Source organism: Salmo salar, chromosome 11 (genome assembly GCF_965601325.2).
Source record: "Salmo salar chromosome 11, fSalSal1, whole genome shotgun sequence".
NCBI classification, from domain to species: Eukaryota; Metazoa; Chordata; class Actinopteri; order Salmoniformes; family Salmonidae; genus Salmo; species Salmo salar.
In genome coordinates this window covers 10794360-10806635 of record NC_138301.1, presented here as the reverse complement: position 1 = coordinate 10806635, position 12276 = coordinate 10794360, and the positions used below count along the sequence as shown (strand labels likewise).

Sequence of the window (12276 nt, the reverse complement as noted above, 5' to 3'; positions counted from 1 at the left end):
ATTTCAGTGTTTTAATATCAATAAAAACACAGTACACGTTGTTTTGGAAACAATAATTACGTTCATTTGTTTGTTTTAAAATCGAAACTGCGTCTCACATATTTTTGCTAGATATCAGAAAAGTGACATGCGCAGTGTACTTTGCGCAGAAGAGTCAGAACGACAATAACAACAAACGCCGGTAGCTTACATTTTTTTTTTACTAATGAATGATATTTATAGTTCGTATTCTTCTAAGTTAGCACCATCTCGGGTGACTCTGGTTCACTGTTCCCAAATAAATGTCTGATAAGGAAATTGCTAGGCTAGCCGCAAGCCTGAATGTTAGCTAGCTATACAACAAATTGTATAGAACACCGATCATCTTTATATCTAGTAGAGACTATCTCTGACTTATCTAACTGGACATTTGGTTAGAGATTAAGCATATCAGACCAGAACATAATATTGAAAGAAACAGACCATGCTGAATACACAAGGCTCTGTTTTGATGCATTCAATAATGCCTTTCTCTTTTTTCCCCCCTACAGAATATACATAACGAAATGGCTATACAAATAGCCATTCTGGATTGTGACCTGCTGCTCCATGGTCGTGGACATAAAACTCTCGACAGGTTTGATATAGAGACTGTTTCAGATGAGTTCCTATTAACAACGTTTGGATTCCCTCGAGATTTCATCTACTACCTGGTGGAGCTGCTGCGTGACACTTTATCACGACGTACGCAACGGTCTCGAGCAATCAGCCCAGAAGTTCAGATTCTTGCTGCTTTAGGATTCTACACCTCAGGATCCTTCCAGACGAGGATGGGAGATGCCATTGGCATTAGCCAGGCTTCCATGAGTCGCTGTGTGACAAATGTAACCAAGGCACTGGTTGAGAAAGCTCCAGAGTGCATAGGATTCATGAGAGATGAAGCCACAAAACAGCAGTCCAAAGAGGAGTTTTTCAGGGTAGCGGGAATACCTAACGTTATGGGTGTTGTAGACTGTGCCCATATAGCCATTAAGGCACCTAATGCAGATGATTCTTCATATGTCAATAAGAAAGGCTTCCATTCAATAAACTGTCAACTTGTGTGTGATGCCAGGGGACTTTTGCTCAGTGCAGAGACTAACTGGCCTGGCAGCTTACTGGATAACTGCATATTTAAACAGTCTTCAGTGTACAAGGAATTGGAAGAGCAGGAAAATCACGAAGGCTGGTTATTAGGTAATATAGCTCATAATCTTCCATTTTAAACTTTCATTGTTGAAAATAAAAACAAATTGTTATTGTCTTGCTCTTCAAGCCTCCCTCTTTCATCATGTCTAACCTAGCCATGCCTTTTCTTGTAGGAGACTGCCACTATCCTTTAAAGAAATGGCTGATGACACCTGTCCAGTACCCAGAAACTTCAGCAGACTTTCGATACAACCTGGCTCACACTGCCACTCATGAGATTGTGGACCGCACGTTCAGGGCCATTCAAACCCGTTTCCGTTGCCTGGATGGGTCCAAAGGCTACCTTCAGTACTCACCTGAGAAGTGCTCTCACATCATTCTGGCCTGCTGCGTCTTGCACAACGTGTCATTGCAATCAGGCTTGGATGCCTGGACGTTTGAGAGGACTGATATACCAGACCAGTCAGACGACGGCAGTCGAAAGCCAGAGTCTGTGGACTCGGAGGCAGTCCGAATCCGCCAGGAGCTCATTCTTAGTCACTTCAGCTAGATCTGCGTGCTCAGAATCAACAGGGAAACACTATGTTTCACAGAGACACTGCCTACAATAGAGAAGTGGTTGACACCAGATTCTGTATAAGCAGAAAGAAAGATAATTTTGTGACTAATATAGGTTTTAGTAGGTGTAGATATACAGTCGCTTCAGAAAGTATTCATACCCTTTGAATAATTCCACATTTTGTTGTTGGATTAAATTGATTATTTTTCTCACCCATCTACACACAATACCCCCTAATGGCAAAGTGAAAACATGTTTTTAGAAATGTTTGCAAATGTATTGAAAATTAAATGTGTATTCTGATGACAAGAATACCCATAACATAATGCAGCCACCACCATGCTTGAAAATATGGTGGTACTCAGTGATGTGTTGGATTTGTATGTATATGTAAAATTTATGTATATGTAGCAGAAAAGCTGTAAAAAAAACAAAAAGATATTTCTCCTCCTCAAATACTGTATTTGGCGGGTTGTGAGCATGTTGAGAGATGTGTCCATTCTTAGGGTTTGATTCAATCAGATAAACAAAAAAAGTGTGCATGTTTTGGAATATCTGTATTCTGTACAGGCTTCCTTCTTTTCATTCTGTCATTTAGCTTAGAAACTACAATGTGTTCGATCCATCCTCAGTTTTCTCCTGTCACAGCCATTAAACTCTCTTAAAGTCACCATTGGCCTCATAGTGAAATCCCTGAGCGGTTTCCTTCCGATCCAGCAACAGAGTTAGGAAGGATGCCTGTATCTTCTTTTTATTTAACCTTTATTTAAATTGGCAAGTCAGTTAAGAACACTGAGCTCAGCACACACTGAGCCCCAATTGTGCGCTGCCACAGTGGGACTCCCAATAACGGCCGGTTGTGATACAGTCTGGAATCAAACCAGGGTCTGTAGTGACGCCTCTAGCACTGAGTTGCAGTGCCTTAGACCGCTGCACCACTCGGGAGTGACTGGGTGTATTGATACACCATCCAAAGTATAATTAAAAACTTCACCATGCTCAAAGAGATATTCAATGTCTGTTTTATTTTTACCCATCTACCAACAGGTGCCCTTTGCGAGGCATTGGAAAACTTCCCTGGTCTTTGTAGTTGAATCTGTGTTTGAAATTAACTGCTTAACTGAGGGACCTTACAGATAATTGTATGTGTGGGGAAAAGAGATTAAGTAGTCATTCAAAAATCATGTTAACCACTATTATTGTACACAGAGTGAATCCAGCAACTTATTTTGTGGCTTGTTAAGGAAATGTTTACTCCTGAACTTATTTAGGTTTGCCATAACAAACGGGTTGAATACTTATTGACTCAAGACATTTCAGCTTAACATTTTTTATTATTTAGTAAAAAAAATTCTAAAAGCAGATTTCAACTTTAACATTATGGGGTATTGTGTGTAGGCCAGTGACACAAAATCTCAATTCAATCAATTTTAAATTCAAGCTTTAACAACAGCAAAATGTGGAAAAAGTCAAGGTGTGTGAATACTTTCTGAAGGCACTATGTATTTGCAAACACTGGAATTGTCTACAAGAGTGCAGGGTGTGGTGTACAAGATTTATACGCTCCAATAAATACATGTGTAAATGCCTGGTTCATTTATTTTACTCATTATACACATAACTATGCACAACTATTTAAAAAAAAACAATACAGTTTAAAGTTCATTCCAAAAACTGTTTGATAGAAAGTTCATTCGCCATATCAAAGGTTTGTTTGAGTTAACGGTGAAAAGACCAAGCTGTCTCCATCGCACAGCATGCTTGGCTATCAACAGCAATAAATCAAAACAATTTAATGAGACTTGGAAGGGGCGCGCCCTTCCAGATTGTTTCATTTTGAAAAGGGAAACTAAAGGCAATGGATGGACTGGACTGTGAGCTGAAAACCTGAGCAAATGATGGAGAACAAACAAACCTGTAACCTCCCAGCATCTTATTGAGTAATTGGAGGACCAGACATAGCGAAGTGATGGAAGAGAGTGAGTAAGGATAAACAGTATTTCATATACTCGCATATTTCATATACTTTCATTTATTACATCCAGTGTGTGTTGCACCGATTATTTTAATTTTTTTAAAGAAAATATGCATGAACAGATGTAGTTCTCAGAACTCTGCTGAATCCTGGTTTTGAACTAAATGTTGTAGACAAAATAAAAAAAGTGTTCAACTAATTTAGACGAGCTGTGATTATTTGTAAAGTAAGTTTATGCATGCTTTAGTGTTTCTAAAGAATTCATCAACATATCTCATTGGTTGAAATTGTTCATGGGACATGCAATTGATTTTGGTGATACTTGGACGACTGTCAGAAGGTGGGTGTAGCTGGTGCATGAAGTCAGGCGCAGGAGAGCAGAATGAGTAACGTACTTTACTCAAAATAAAGGCACAAGGTAACAAATACACTTGACCAACAATAAACGGTAATCAATTATGCACGGGTGAAAACAGCACCCATCGAACCGAATGAACATAGAAACAATCACGCACAAAAACATGGGGGAAACAGAGGGTTAAATACATGAACATGTAATTGGGGAATGAAACCAGGTGTGTAGAAAACAAAGACAAAACAAATGGAAAATGAAAGGTGGATCGGCGATGGCTAGAAGACCGGTGACGTCGACCGCCGAACGTCGCCCGAACAAGGAGAGGGACCGACTTCGGCGGAAGTCGTGACAACAAAACATCTGTGGAAAGACAGATATTGAAAAGTATTTTTAAATGGAGACTGATGGCTTAATAAATTGAGTGGGATATTATATTGCACATCCAGGACTGACTCATTTAAAAAGTCTAAAGGTGAGACAAATCTGCAATAGAAAAATGAATGTAAAATAATAATACTCTGAATTTTTGATACTATGTTAATTTAGTATGATGTTTACTATGCTATTTACTATCAGTTGCCTGGGCTTAGCTAGTGTGGGGAGGTCTATGCAAGGTGAAATATTTAAAATACCTAGAGTGCTCATGGTCTGCTTTGTTTTAACTGCAGCCCTGTGTGTTAGATACATCACCAAGCGGTTCATTGGAGAGTATGTATCACAGCTGTTTAAAGGATCGGACCAAAGCGCAGAATGGTTGTAGTTCCACATATTCATTATTACCGTGAAACGTTGCAATACACCAAATACTTAAAACAACAAAACCGTGACGCAGAGAGAAATACACACTACTCAAAAATTAACAACCCACAAACACAAGTGGAAAAACCCCCTACTTAAATATGATCTCCAATTAGAGACAACGAGGACCGGCTGCCTCTACTTGGAGATCATCCAAACCCCAACATAGAAATAGAAACCTAGAAAAAACACATAGAAACAGATAACAAGAAAACCAACCAAAAACACCCCCTGTCACGCCCTGACCTACTCTACTATAGAAAATTACATCATACAAGGGTCAGGACGTGACAGTATGACCATCAAAAGGGTAAAGACTGCATCTAATTTTACTGTACCTTATGCAAGTTGTCACCTCACTATATTAGGCTGACAGTATTCTGTCTGTGGGGTTCTCATAACTTACAGGTGTTGGAAAACTGTGGACAAGGATGGTCTCCTTGTCCACAGTTTTCCAACACCTGTAAGTTATGAGATTTTGAAATATTGGACACAGCCAACAAGGTACTATCCAGAGACTGAGGTCAACATGCTCTCGGCTTTAATCGACCTCAGAATTAAGTCTATATTTGACTGTTTTGGGGATTTGTTTCTCTCTGCCCTTGTGTCAGACCTCTATAAACCCAAAGAGGAAGATTACTCTCAGGCTCAGACAACAACCAGACCCCCATACCATTCCTTCCAAGTCTGTTTTCTTGAATCATGGTGCCTTAAAGTGTCTTGGATATAATATCAACAAAGTTGACGTTGATCAAATATAATGGTTCTGAGGACCAGAAACATCTGATGCGACAATGAAAAGAACACTCAAGGCCATTTGAGTAGATGAACTATCCCATCTACTGTTAGTAGGTTTGAATGAAGATGAAACAAAAAAGTAAACAGCCATCTCATCACTTAACCTGTCAAATGGAAACTCGCAAGGTCAAGGACATGGTATGTGCACATCCTGCAAAAAAACATGTTCCAGGTGCTTGATTTAAACAACAATTGTGGAGAACAAAACAAACTGGCGTATGCTCCCAAAAGTGCTATGCCCCTGCTAGAGTCAAAATGTTGCCATGAACAGACCACTTTTGAGAGCATAAAACCAGTGTACAAGATGTATCTCGTTCTTTATTAAATGACAACTCAACCTTTGTGGTCCCTCCCCATATCTCTTGTTATCTCTCTCTCTCTGCAGGAGTCTGTGGGTTCTGCAGCAACTTCTCTTGAGAGTTCCATTAAATGGGGCGATAGTTTCCTTATTATGTATTCCATCACAGACCGGAGCCGCTTTGAGTCTGTCTCACACTTAAAGAGGATTATTGATCTTGTCAAGCAGACCCTGGGTGAGTTGACCATTTTTTAACTTGTGGAAACAGCAGGAAAGGGCAATCAAATGTTGTTTGGAGTGGAGGGCATCTCATTATTGCAGAGGTTACATCTTCTAAGAGGCTATAGGACAGCCTAGAACCCAACCCACCCATGACTCTTACAGAACCTACTTTACATAGGCTAGTCCAGCTATCTTTTCATTGAAGGATATTACGCTTTTGTATAATGTTTGTCTAATTTATCATAATGATTCTATTAAATCACTCATGACTAGGGGAACTGGTTTTATCAAGGCTGTATTAAGCTGAGTTTGACTGCTTACAACTTTTGCTGTAATAAAATACGTAAGCCACTGTTACACACCAGAACAGTGAATCCACCAGGCAAGATTTATAAAACAGTAGGTCTGCTTATTGTAACTGCAAACGTTATGGGGTGGTTGTCTTTTCTGCATAGCCTCAAATTCCTTGCAAGATAGACCATCCTAAACAAGATCATCTCTGTGTATTTTGTTTATTGTGTGTGTTTTGTGTCCCTTTAATACGTTTCTAAACTCCGTTTCATGCTCTTTCATCAGGCATACCTACTGTAATAGTTGTGAATAAATGTGACATGGAGAATGGAAGGGTGGTGCGGACAGGAGAAGGAAAGGCCCTTGCCAGTGATCTGAGGTGACATGTTTCAATTGATTCACTTGTCTGGTGCCATCAGCAACAACTTTCATTCGGCTATATTCTTATTAGCCTCGGAACACTGAATCATACTACATTTTGAAGATGTGTGAACTAAAATGTAGTAAAAGCTTTTGCCGACACAAGTGAATTAAAATATAATCAGCCAGTGGTGAATGATCCATGCTGGAAAACTATTTATTTGTCCCTCAACCATATCCATACATTAAATTGACCAGTTGACAATGTCCAATTGTTTTCAATGGGTGATGAGGAATGGAGAACTGATCTTTAGCCTCTTGTGTATGTTCTGGTGCAGCTTCTTTGAGTTGTCTGCGGCAGAATGTTCTGTGGCTGTGGAGGTAGCGGTTGAGAAGTTGGTACGAGAGGTGCGTCTGGAATACCAGCGCCACCTACTGGCCATGGACAAACAGTCACGCATGCTCCAGATGAGGCACGCACTGAGCCTCAAGCACCCCGCAGCACGATTTTAGGCATTTTACAGAAAGTGTATATATATATATATATATATATATATATACATACACGTTTGTCTATGGCTACATATTTGGTTAATGCACAATTGCATAGAGGTTCACTCAGCTTTGATATGGCACTTGACAACATCAATGGGAGTTTGACAGAAAGCAGCTGAAAATGGATCGGAAGTTGCACTTTGACCAGGAGGTATTATCTCTTACTACCACCTGTTTGACAGTGAATTGTTTGCTGTCTACAGTGTTTGTAAGAAGAACTGTCACACACTAAATCTTGATGGCTGTTTATAATCAGGATATATGTATACAGAGAGAAGAGAAGCCACAATTACAACTTTGTAATTTTATTTAAAAATGGTCAAATAAATAAATACAAATTGATCGAATGCTCCAAAAATCTTGACTTACTGTGACACCGCAATGGAATTTGCCAAACACTGCATACAAATAGCTACATAAAATAACTCAAATACAGGAAGGAGGTCAAATAAATCAGTGGATCACAGGCAACTAAAAGGATTGGTAACAAAACCGTAGTCAAAAATAAACAAATACTTCTTTTAAAAAATTATTGTGAAAAAATACAACTGACAAATATTACAAGAGAGTACACAGTCTGTGTAATAAACCATTTACACTATATTCGGCACATTAGTGCCTTTGACTTGCTTGATTTGCTACAATGCATCTTAACAAAGAGTAAGAATACTTTACGTTGAGAAAAAGCCTTCTATATTAATGAAATGATATGTGTGCATGAAGTAAGAGGTGGGACAGAGGTTACAAGAAAGAGGGGGTCTCCATATTGATGGCAGTGAAATGCAACTGAAATACTTGAAGGCCACAGATGTGACATGATATAGCATGAGAATAACTGTTTTCAGAACTAATCAAGATATGCAGAGATGAAGAATCTAATCAATATTGGTTTCCTAATTGGTTGCTCTCGTTGCGAATATTATTTAGCTGGTGTAGATCATAAATGAAAATAAAATAGGCTTTAAAATCATTCTTTGGATATGAACTTTGTTTCCATATTTTTTTTACCACAGCATGACATTTACTTTCTTTCACAGCACAAAGCACTACACAATATTTGAGTTGGCCATACCACATCATCCCCCATAAGTCAGAAAATAAAAACAATTACGCCCATAATATTCAGCACTTTGCCTTCATAGTTATGATCCAATAAAAGTCATTAATTGAGAGGGACATTTCATTTCCTACATGAGTCGTTGGGGTACGTATACAGTACATTAAACATTTAATGGTACAGCCGTAGCTTTTAATATACTGCTGTAACACTTTACATCAAGGTAGCCTATACCCTGGTTACTTTTTGTTACTTATTCGTTATAATGGGTTCTAAACTAAAATCTGTAAACTACTAAATAACAGATCTATAAACGACTTATGAATATTTTTTATGAAAGGCACCTTAAAGTAAAGTGTTACCAAGGTTGGAAAGGTGCAATTCAGTTCTATGTATGAAAAGTAGGAATGTTTTTATAAGTATAATCATGCCCATACAATCTATTTGCATATGTAGGCATAGGTTTGTTGAGGTTTTGACAGCTGTAGTTTTGTTGTTGGGCTCATCATGCTGAGCACAGATGGGGGAGTGTATTTGCCGACATCCTTATTATTTTTATTGCATTAGAGGCACTGAGAGCCACATTTTCTAAGCTTCTGTGCCAAAAAGGCCCAATAAAAACACATCAAAAGGATTATAAAGATAAGATGAAGAATATGTCAATTATTTAACAATATTCTGAAAAAAATCCAGCCCCAATTGTACATATTCATGGTAAGTATGTGTCATCACTGCTGCCACTTCTATCATTTGCATCTTGCCCTGTGAAGATGGCAAGTCAGGAGAGAACTAAAGGATTTAACACTGTTGAGTGTTCAACCAAAAGGTGCATTATAATATTTGCTAATTGCTTGTATTTGAGGGACTTGGTGGAGGGACAACTCAAATAGTAGTTCAAATCACAATCCTTATTTTTCATACACTGGCAAGTCAAGTCAAAACTTATCAGAACTCTCTTATATGATGACTCAGAGCAACTGACCCCTTGTAAATACAATAGATTCCCATGTTAGCCTATCATCTCAGTTCTGTGCAAAGAGAAGTAGATTTCCTGAAGTGGCTCATCCCAAATAGACAATATTTCCACAATTCATAGATTTTTTTTTTTTGTGACACTCAAACAAGACCAACAATACACCGAACAGTTTGTTCACGAGGCGCAACATTTTCTTAAGGCAATTGCTATACAATGACAAGTACCGCAGGCCAAAAGGATGAGTGGCCTCAACACAAGACTGGGCCATCACTTATTCTTTAACTAATGCTTTCCTTTCGATCTGGCTATAGATTAAAACCGATTTGCATCTTCTCTTGTGCTTTCCAGTTAATTGCATTATTATTATGATTTTTATTGGATTTTGAAACATAAAACATTGCCATGGTTTGGGTGCATTTCATGTCAGAGGAAATATATAAAGCCCTGTAAAAGCCTTCAAACTCTCTAGAAAAGGCACCCCCCCCAGGGGAACCCATACCGTATGGTGTAGTACAGCAAGTAGGCCCTGTGATGAAATGATATGTTTACTGGCAACCTATTCCTTCATTTCCATTTAACGTCCCTAATTTCTCAAGTGTTTCACAACTAATATATCTACATTGCATTGCAACTCTAAGGACTTAAACATGTCAAATGGCAGGTTATAAACAAAAGCTACACATACTGTACAAAAGTGTAACATGAAAAGTGACTTGTCAGTGTGGTGGTGTAAAATATAATCATTCAAATGTTCATATTTACTTCAGACATGTTTATGGCAGGATGAGGGTATGTGGTTTGGTTCCAGTTGTTTTTTTGCCAACAAGTTTGTGCTTTTCCTACAGCGTTCCTGACCATTTTTCCAAACAACATTTGGTACAATGTCATTGCCACACTCTCTTTTGTATGTATGTAACTGCCATGCTAAATTTGTGCCTATCTATGGGGACTCCTAATTGAAACCTTAAAAACATTATATAAGAAAATAAGACTGTTTCCCTGCTGTATTTGGATACAATAGCATTTGGCAGTTATGAATTCAGCATTTTGAATAATAATTCAATTGCAAGGATCATCAACAAAAAAAGAAAAGAAAGCTATTTACATCGTTTTTTCCAGTTCTAATATATTTTATAAGAAACCAAAGTAATGCGAAACAGAAAAGCACTTTTGAAGAAGCATATCTTGAGGTTCGAAAACTAGGAAGACCTGAATAGAAATAAAACAAACACAAAAAACCTCTCAGACAATATCTGAACTGATAGTTGCTAAGTCCCCGTGCATGTCTAGAGCTGCATTCACATGGAATATTGATGCAGCAGCTTTCTGTCCATGTCTCTAAAACGTATCACTCAACAAATTGGTCAATCATATTCGCAAAAATGCAAAAAGGAATGCTAGGTTCAGCAACAATGGATAACGCAACACAAGTTATGATAAGGTGACCTCGAAAAGAAAAACGAAGCCTGCAATGAGTCCATGTGATGCAGCTGAAGACCACAGACCGTAAGCTGAATGCTGGGCTCCTCCCACTGTAGCCGGTCTGTCTGGCTGTCTGTTGGGCAGCACTGAGGTGACAGTGGATACAACTTGAACGTGAGGCTGACCTATGTTGATCCATCATCTGTCCTGTGATGTTACTTTAAGCTGTATTGTCAGAGTTGTTGGTGGTCGTAATGGGGTAGGTGGGATAGATGGATGGAGGTGAGCTGGAGCTCCTGTAAGACAAAAAGTGTGATTTGGGACTAATCATATCCCTCAGGCAATACTTCAGTGATTTTCAAAACTGTTGACAAATACTGCAGCAAACAAAAAAACCTCGTCCCCTGGTAGTTTATAAATTCCAAATGGCTGTTATGGTGTTTTGGTTGATCCAATTGTTTCTGGTGTGGTGTAGGTGGTGGATCTTCAGGCGAGCGGGCAGGTCTCGTCTTTGGACATCTCGGATCCATCTCCCCTGAAGCTGCAGACTAAGACACCCTAAGAAACCATCCCCACAAAGAGGCGCTATGGCGACTATTGGAGGCACACATTGGTGTGATGTTTATTACTATTAACAATATCGTTATTATGAGTAAGAGCGTCAATATCGTCAGACTTGAATAATAATCTTTGACCTCGATTGGCATACCACTGGTACATAAGTCACCCTCCTTCGTCCCTTTCCATTTCTCGGACTGATACTCATAATGTCCTCTCGGACAATCCAATAATACACAACTACAATAACAAGTACCCAAAAAATATATATGTCGGTGTGTGTTAATCGATTGGCAACTTTGGGCAACTTCATGGGGTGCTTGATCTTTTTCTTTCCCTCTCTTTGGGGGTTCCTGTTCCTGTCCCTGGGCTGGGTGGGTGGGTGTTATTTGACCCCCTCTGCTATATCCACAAGGGCCGGTGCTATAGTCTGGGGAGGCTCAAAGGTTTTGCCAAGGCTGCTGCTGTTGAGGTTGTCAATCTCTCTAACTTCCTCTTTCTTCTCTTCCTCCTCGGTCGCCCCGTCCACGTTGTTGTTCAGGTCGTCGCCGCTGTTGTTGGTCATGTTCTTGTGCTCCTCAGGACTTGTGTCGTCCGTGTGGTCAGCACTGGCACAGTCTGCTCCTCCATTTGTCATGCTGGTCTGGACCGCTGGCGGTGAGGCCTCAGGGGAAGGGCAGAAGTTGATGCCCTGAATGAGACGCACCAGGCCCTTGACCTTCTCCAGGGAGTTGTGCATGTCCCTCTGACGGGCCAGGATAGTGTTCTTGTTCTCCATGCATTTCTTTCGAGAGAAATAGGGACAGACTCATTAGTAATTAACCCTCCATGTACTGTTCTGAGATGACTTCACATGCCTTCAGGGTTCGCATCAGTGTCATGCAG

At 39.5% G+C, this 12276-nt stretch overlaps 3 protein-coding genes across 9 annotated transcripts in view; 2 read left to right on the top strand and 1 right to left on the bottom strand.

The window, feature by feature from the left end:
* Positions 1-95: 95 nt before the first annotated feature.
* Positions 96-2397, top strand: LOC106561961 (putative nuclease HARBI1). Its single transcript, XM_014126454.3, has 3 exons — positions 96-181; positions 531-1215; positions 1341-2397. Exons 2-3 carry the CDS (start codon positions 546-548, stop codon positions 1715-1717), a joined length of 1047 nt encoding a protein of 348 aa, XP_013981929.1. The 5' UTR covers positions 96-181; positions 531-545; the 3' UTR covers positions 1718-2397.
* A 1298-nt stretch (positions 2398-3695) lies between these two features.
* LOC106562024 (ras-related and estrogen-regulated growth inhibitor-like) lies at positions 3696-7336 on the top strand. Its single transcript, XM_014126552.2, has 5 exons — positions 3696-3705; positions 5330-5358; positions 6038-6185; positions 6749-6841; positions 7155-7336. Exons 1-5 carry the CDS (start codon positions 3696-3698, stop codon positions 7334-7336), a joined length of 462 nt encoding a protein of 153 aa, XP_013982027.2.
* A 331-nt stretch (positions 7337-7667) lies between these two features.
* The window catches only part of LOC106561954 (PHD finger protein 21A), a 47957-nt gene continuing 43348 nt past the window's right edge, over positions 7668-12276 (bottom strand). For all 7 annotated transcript variants that reach the window (XM_014126435.3, XM_014126429.3, XM_014126434.3 and 4 more), the window contains one exon: positions 7668-12175. In XM_014126435.3, coding sequence (XP_013981910.2) covers positions 11777-12175 — 399 coding nt within the window. In that variant the 3' untranslated portion in view covers positions 7668-11776. The remainder of the gene's footprint in view (positions 12176-12276) is intronic.